Consider the following 8,392-nt stretch of genomic DNA (forward strand, 5'->3'; position numbering starts at 1 on the left):
TCATCGGGCAGACACTGTGCATTCCCAAGATTGAACGTATGTCTCTGTCTTTGACCCTTTTTACCCACCAAGGGAATTTCCAGAGCTTTTTACCCCTGTTTACAGCCATCCCAAGGCAAATGTGGATATAGCTTCTCAGGTTATCTCAGGGAATCTCCTCGGATGCTCCAAACTTTGTTATGGGGGATTTTAACTACTGCAGGCAAAAGAAGTCACTTGGTAAAATTTAACAATATGTGTGTCCCACTGGACTTACGAGGTCCTTGAATTTGTGGTGGGGGACTGTGAAAACCGCTTACAAATCCTTAAGCGGAGGTCCACTTGGCTCATCAGACCACAGTGTTGAGTATTTGGTTCCATCCTACAAACCCGCCCAGAAGAAACACAAGCTGGAGCAATGCTCGGATGTGCGGTCAGAGTAGTCTATCCACTGTCTTCAGGACTGTTAATTCAATTCAGTTCAATTCAGTTTAGTTTATATAGCACCAAATCACAACACACAGTCGTCTCAAGGCGCTTTGTATTGTAGGTAAATACAGAGAAAACCCAACAGTCCAAACGACCCCCTATGAGCAGAACTTGGTGACAGTGGGAAGGAAAAACTCCCTTTAACAGGAAGAAACCTCCAGCAGAACCAGGCTCAGGGAGGGGGGTCATCTGCTGAGGGGGGGGGGGGGGGGGGGGGGGGGGGGGGGGCTGAGGGGAAAGAAAAAAGACATGCTGTGGAAGAGAGTCAGAGATTAATAATAATTAATGATTAAATACAAAGTATAAACAGAGTAAATAAGGTGAATGAAAAGAAACAGTGCATCATGGGAACCCCCCAGCAGCCTAGGCCTATAGCAGCATAACTACGGGGTGGTTCAGGGTCACCTGATCATTTATTCATTCCTCATTTTCTGTATTTTTAATACATTTAATTTTCTGTATATATTTTTTTTACATTTTATTTTCTGTATATTTTATACATACTGTTTTATTTTCTGTATATTTTTAGATTATATTAGATTATTATATTTTTATTTTAGAAAGTCTGACTTTCTATTGCATGGCACTGAACAGGAGTGGCCCTCCAATCTCACTGTACATCCTGTGTAATGACAATAAAGCCATACTATTCTATTCTATTCTAAAAGCTAATTCATCCATTTATTACTTCAAGGCTGGAATACTGCAATTCATTATGAGTAGAATGGGAGGCAGAGGCTTCAGCTTTCAGGCCCCTCTTCTGTGGAACCAGCTCCCAGCTTGGATTCAGGAGACAGACACCCTCTCTATTTTTAAGATTAGGCTGACTGTTGGGTTTTCTCTGTAATTATTGTAGGGTCTTTACCTTACAATATAAAGTGCCTTGAGGCGACTGTTTGTTTTGATTTGGCGCAGTATATATACAATTGAACTGCATTGAATTGAAAATACATTGTCAGAGGGCTTATGTACATGAGGCTGAAACAGCAATGCACCCTGAAAAATTAATAATCAACTTAAACCCTCGAGCATTAATAACAGTTAGGTTCAGAGGACAATGAAATGGTATGAAGGGAGCCCCAAATCAGATTTTACTTAGGGCCCCTTGGAGGCTTGGGCTGGCTCTGAACCTACAAAAGGATCATTACTGGCTGCCGAGCGTACTCCCCGGCCTGCACGGGGACCAGACAAGTAGATGGCTTAGTGTGTACCCACATGCAGTCACAGCCCCCTGAACGCATCTGTCTCTCGGTTGTCACAAACCCCGTAGCCTAGTATCTACTGTTCTATTATTGTTAAAATAAATGTGCTGCCATTTTGTGCCATTGAGGTTGTCTATGTGAATATATGCCGATATCTTTTTATCATAGCCTGATATTGGTGTCTTTTGCCTTCATTCACACTGGGCAGAAGATGGACTGAAGATTTAGCTGGTTTTACCTCAAAACAAAATATTATTTATTAAAAAGTAGGTAAATTACTATATTTACATTTTTGACAAAAAAGGGGCATCACCATTGGCTGTGAAATGAAATGACTAAAATTTACCATAAGATCCAGTTTTAAAAAAAAATGCTCTTTTACAAGAAAAGTTTCCAGGCAGATTTAAAAGGTTTTACCTCGGAACTCTTCATGTTTCTATATTCATTTAAAAAAAAGAAATCAACAATAAAAATGCCCTCTGAAAAGTTTATTGTGCAGAGATAAAATCGTTGCTCTCATTTACCATTTTATTGTTTTGCGTGCTCACTGCACACAATTGTGATGCTTCCATAATCATCAACAGAACAGAGAATATTCAAGTGCAAGATTTGCACATAACATCATTAAAAATAGTATAAATTTCCATCCATCCATCCATTTTTTTCCGCTTATATGGGGCCAGGTCACGGGGGCAGCAGCCTAAGCAGAGAAGCCCAGACTTTCCTCTCCCCAACCACCTCCACCAGCTCATCTGGAGGGACCCCAAGGCGCTCCCAGGCCAGCCAAGAGATATAATCTCTCCAGCATGTCTTGGGTCTACCCCAGGGTCTCCTCCCGGTAGGACATGCCCGGAACACTTCACCCAACAGGTGCCCAGGAGGAATCCTAATCAGATGCCCGAGCCACCACAACTGGCTCCTCTCTATGTGAAGGAGCAGCAGCTCTACTCTGAGCCGCTTCTGGAATGGCCGCCCACCCTTCCACCCTTCAAAGGAAGCTCATTTCTGCCGCTTCTATTCATGATCCCATTCTTTTGGTCACTACCCAAAGCTCATGACCATAGGTGAGTTTAGGAATGTAGATCGACCGGTAAATCGACAGCTCCGCTTTTACGCTCAGCTCCCTCTTCACCATGACAGACCGGTGCAGCATCCGCAACACTGCAGACGTAGCCCTAGTCCGTCTGTCGAGCTCCCGCTCCATTCTTCCATCACTTGTGAACAAGACCCCAAGATACTTAGATTCCTCCACCTGGGGCAGGAACTCATCCCTGAGCCAGAGAGGGCACGCCACCCTTTTCCGGCTGAGGGCCATGGCCACAGACTTATAGGTGCTGGTTTTCATTGCTAGCCGCTTCACACTCAGCTGTGAACCATTCCAATGAAGCTGGAAGCCACCCCCGATGAAGCCAACAGGACCGCATCATCTGCAAAGAGCAGAGATGAGACTCTGAGGCCACCAAGGCAGAAGCCTTCATCCACATGGCTACACCTAGAAATTCTGTCCATAAAAATTATGAACAGAATAAGTGACAAAGGGGAACCTTGGCAAAGTCCAGCACCCAAAGGAAATGAGTCTGACTTATTGCCAACTATATGGACCAAGCTCTCACTGTGGTTGTACAGGGACTGAATGGCCCGCAACAACAGGCCAGACGCCCCATACTCCCACAGGACCTCCCACAGGCTACTCTGAGGTACGTGGTCGAATGCCTTCTCCAAGTCCACAAAGCACATGTGCTTTGTGGTAAACTCCCACACTCACTCGAATATCCTCAAGAGGATAAAGAGATGGTCCAGCATTCCACGACAATGACGAAAATCGCATTGTTCCTCTTGAATCTGGAGTTCGACTAAGAGACGGCCCCTCCTTTCCAGCTCCCTGGCAGAGACCTTACCAGGGAGGCTGAGGAGTGTTGGAGCACACCCTCCAGTCTCCCTTCTTAAAGATGGGGACCACCACCCTGGTCTGCCAATCCAGTGGCACCACCCCAGATCTCCACACAATGTTGCAGATGCGTGTCGACCAAGACAACCATACAACATCCGGAGCTTTCAGGAACTGAGGGCAAATCTCGTCCACCCCAGGGGCCCTGCCACCAAGGAGTTGTTTAACCACCTCAGTGACCTCACCCCCGGTGATGGGCAAGTCATCCCCCTCGTCCCCAGACTCTGCTTCCACTACAGAAGGCGTGTCAGTGGGATTAAGGAGGTCCTCAAAGTATTCCTTTGACCGCCAGACTACAGCCTCAGTTGAAGTCAGCAGCACCCCACCTGCAGTATAAACTGTGTGAGTAGAGCACCGCTTTCCCCTCCTGAGTCGCCTGATGGTTTGCAAGAATCACTTCGATGCCATCCGAAAGTCTTTTTCCATAGCCTCACCGAACTCCCCCCACACCCGAGATTTGCTTTGGCCACCACCTGAGCTGCGTTCTGCTTGGCCTGCCAGTACCCATCAGCTGCCTCTGGAGTCCCACAGGCTAACCAAGCCTGATAGGACTCCTTCTTCAGCTTGATGGCTCCCTTCACCTCCAGTGATCAATATCTGGTTCGGGGGTTACCACCACGACAGGCATCAACCACCTTGCGGCCACAGCCTCAACAATGGAGGTGCGGAATATGGTCCATTCAGACTCAATGTCCTCAGCCTCCATCGGAATGCTGTCGAAGTTCCGGAGGAGGGAGTTTAAGGTCTTGCGCACTGGGGCTTCTGCCAGGCGTTCCCAGCACACCCTCACAATATGTTTAGGTGTGCCAGGTCTGTCCAGCATCTTCCCCTGCCTCCTGATCTAACTCTCCACTAGGTGGTGCTCAGTTGACAGCTCAGCTCCTCTCTTCACCCGAGTGCCCAGAACATATTGCCGCAGATCTGGTGATACGATTACAAAATCGATCATTGACCTGCGACCTAGGGTGTCCTGGTGCCACTTGCACTTATGGACACCCTTATGTTCGAACATGGTGTTCATTATGGACATATTATGGTTTGCACAGAAGTCCAGTAATAAAACCCTATTCGGGTTCCAATCAGGCAGGCCATTCCTCCCAATCACGTCCCTCTAGGTCTCATTGTCATTGACCATGTGAGCGTTGAAGTCTCCCAGCAGGATGATGGAGTCACCAGATGGAGCACCCTCGAGCACCCCAACCAGCAACTCCAAAAAGGGTGGGTACTCTGAACTGTCATTCAGCTTATAAGCGCAAACAACAGTCAGGACTCATTCCCCGGCCCAAAGGCGCAGGGAAGCAACCCTCTCGTCTACTGGTGAAAACTCCATACAGGCAGCAAGCCAAGGTGATACAAGAATACTCACTCCAGCTTCCTACCTCTTACCGAGGGCAAAATGTGAAAAGGAAAATTGATATATCAAATAATAATATTTTACTTTGGATACAATATTAATTTTATCTTTCTTTATGAGAGCATCTGGCTCTCACACTGTCTGCTACAAAAAATTACAACCCTTGGACAAATGTAGTTGATGACCCCTGCCTTACAATATAAAGCTCCTTCTGGTAACTGTTGGTTGTAATTTGGTGCTATATAAATCAAATTGACTGAACTGAATTTTGTCCCATTCTTGTCTGATAGAGGATTCTAGCCACTCAACAGTCCTGGGTCTTCTTTGTTGTATTTTTCCAATTCATAATCTAATTTTCAGTTCGTGAAAGGTATGGACCGCAGGCAGACAGACTCTTCTACTACAAACCCATGCTGGTGGAATGAATCCAGCATGCGAGTTGCAATGTCATGCTTTCAGGTGTTTCCTGAAAACATAACAATGCAGGTCTTTATGCAAGCTTGGGACTGGTTCATCAGCCACTTTTGAACCAGACTCGTTCAGCTTTCTATTTTTTTTCACTGCTAGGTTTTGCTAATATAACATCAAGTTGTTGCACCAGTCTCCATTATTGTATATACTTGAATCCCTGTGAGATCATGTGAAGTGGTGCACTGCTTTGTTTGGAAACATAATCTTGTTAATATACTGTAGTGTGAGCCGTGCCATTACTAATTTCAAATTTTGTGGTGTGTCCATTTTCAGAAAATAAAATATTGGAAGAATGTTCCCAAGTTTGTTATATGGGCCCATTAAAAAAACAAGTAAACAAATATCAACCTACTCCTGTAGTGTTTGAGAAAGTTAAACATGTAGTGTAGGAGTATATGACAGTCCTGGCAAATGATACATCACTGCCAGTGTGCAAGAAGCCAGTAGTTCGCTTTGTGTGTTTTTCCTGTTTTCATGACACCTATGCCAGCCTATAAAATTGTTTCACAATTTGTAGATGCAGTTTTTTTTCTGAGAAACTCTGCCTCTCTCAGATGCTCCTTTTATACCCAATCATGTTACTCACCTGTTTCTATTTTCAGGTGTTTCTGTTTAGTAACACTTACTTTTCCAGCTTTTGTTGCACCATCCCAACATTTTTGAGATGTCACACTATCATCAAATTTAAATGATCTACTACTTTTCTTAATATTTTATGTTTCCTCAATATAAATATTTGACATGTTTACTATATTCTATTGTGAATGAAATATGGGTTTATGAGATTTGCAAATCATTGCATTCTGTTTTCATTTACATTTACACAGCATCCAACTTTTTTGAGTCGGGTTTGTAAAAATGGTTGTCATGCAGTTTAGAACCAGACTCACAACAATGGACAACAGCACAACACATGCATTATTACCTCACACAAACATGTGAAAAAGAAAGATTACATCACTGGTTAGTGATCTGGTAAACATGCTGACATGTGATGTGTGTCATCAAGAGGTTGCCAGAACAAACATCATAAATTGTATGCAAGTTCAAGAAAACGCTGCAGAACAGCTCTGCCCACATGGTAACAAGGACTAACTATAAGCTCTGTACAGGTTAACTGTATTTCCTTGCTGTTTAGTTCTTATTTTACACAACTGGCATTGTGCTTTTGTATTTCAGTCACTTCAACAGTGTAATATTTGCCTTCAATTTTCTCTGCAATGTCAAGTTTATCTCCGTCTCTCACTAACATCACTGTCCAATATCTGGGGTTTCCAGACCGAGTAATGATTTCAGTTCTAACTACACTTCCATCCTGTGTGTTTCTCGTCATTAATGGGATCATGTTGTTCACTCTGAGGAGTAAACCGGTGTTTCGTGAGACCTGCCGTTATGTTCTTCTTTATAACCTCCTTTTTGCAGACACTGTACAGCTGGGACAGAGTCAGGTTCATTTAATTCTTTCAGTTCTTCAAATAAGAGTGTCATATCCGTTATGTGCTTTTCTCGTCATGTTCACTCATCTCACAGCTGTAGTCTCTCCTCTCACACTGGTGGTGATGCCTCTGGAGAGATATGTTGCTGTGTGTTACCCACTGAGGCATGCTGCCATCATCACCATCAGAAACACAGGGGCAGCTGTCACTGTGATTTGGACAATCAGTTTTCTAAACATTATTATTCGAACTCTGTTGTTTTTAGAACTATTTGAAAAGTTGGATAGTTTAGAGGTGAAAGGCCTTTGTTCTGATATAGCTATACTGCTTGGGTCAAAGTCTGATCATTTTGACAAAGCTTTCACTAGTTTTGTGGTTGTATCTGCTGGAGTGGCAGTCATGTTCTCTTATATTGGTGTGATATTAGCAGCCAGGTCGGCCTCCACTGACAAAGCTTTAGCCCATAAAGCTCGTAACACACTGGTGCTGAATCTGATACAACTGTGCCTCAGCCTCTCCTCAACTATTTACTACCCACTGTTGATATCTCTTTCACTGATTGTTCCAAGGATAGTACTTGTTCGCATTCAGAATGTTTTTTATGTGATTTTTATTATCTTACCCAGATGTCTGACTTCTCTCATCTATGGACTAAGAGATCAGACTATCAGACCTGTCCTCACAAATCATCTATGCTGTCGATTAAAACTCAGTGGCAAAAGACAACGTTTAACATGTTGAGTTTTAGTGAGGCTTTTGTTGGTCAGCATATTTGGCTCTTGTGATTGAGCAAAAAAAAAACATTTTTATTTGTTAAACAACAAATGAACAACATGCATTATTTTTTTAGATAAAACTTACATACCTGTAGCCCTGTATGCCGCTGTTTCCCACAAGTCCAAGTGTGCTTGAGGTTTTACCTTTTGATGACACTGTGGCTCCTCAATCTTCTATCTCTAAAATTTACAGTCACATATTGAATGAATGAAGTTTTATTGCCATGTGGGTGAACAAGTTCACACATTGGAAATTGCAGTTACAGAACACCATCCAAGAATACACAAACACAACACACATGGGGGGATATGTGTCCTCGGGTCATGCAGCCGACTTGCAGCGCTACCTTTGGCAGGAGGAGAAAACAACACATCATGGGGAAGTTAGGTTAAAAAAAAAGTCATCTGGTACAGTGCTCAAAAGGAGCACTATACCAGGGTCCAAAAAAACCACCTCAGCAAAGCATTTGCACATGTAAAGCAAGGACAGCGGCGGTAGGTGAGGTCAGGTCAGGAGGGGATGCAGACGGAGACGAGAGGTGGGGGCATTGTGGAGCCAGATGCCAGGTTCCAGCCAAAACAGTTCGCTGATAGTGGTGGAATTTCATCAGCGGCCGTGATACACCAGACCCAGCTTCACAAATCACAACGCAGAGTGGGGGGAAGAGCAGCCGCACACAGAGCCCTGGAGAGAGATATGGTTGCCAACCCAAGGCCGGCAGGGGAGCCGAATTCCT

At 44.1% G+C, this 8,392-nt stretch overlaps 1 protein-coding gene across 1 annotated transcript; it reads left to right on the forward strand.

Moving 5' to 3' along the window:
• Positions 1-6,663: 6,663 nt before the first annotated feature.
• Positions 6,664-7,620, forward strand: LOC115791910 (odorant receptor 131-2-like). The gene has a single exon (XM_030746205.1). The coding sequence runs from the start codon at positions 6,664-6,666 to the stop codon at positions 7,618-7,620; it is 957 nt and encodes a 318-aa protein (XP_030602065.1).
• Positions 7,621-8,392: the final 772 nt, after the last annotated feature.

The sequence above is a fragment of the Archocentrus centrarchus genome, chromosome 14, assembly GCF_007364275.1.
Source record: "Archocentrus centrarchus isolate MPI-CPG fArcCen1 chromosome 14, fArcCen1, whole genome shotgun sequence".
Taxonomy (NCBI): Eukaryota; Metazoa; Chordata; class Actinopteri; order Cichliformes; family Cichlidae; genus Archocentrus; species Archocentrus centrarchus.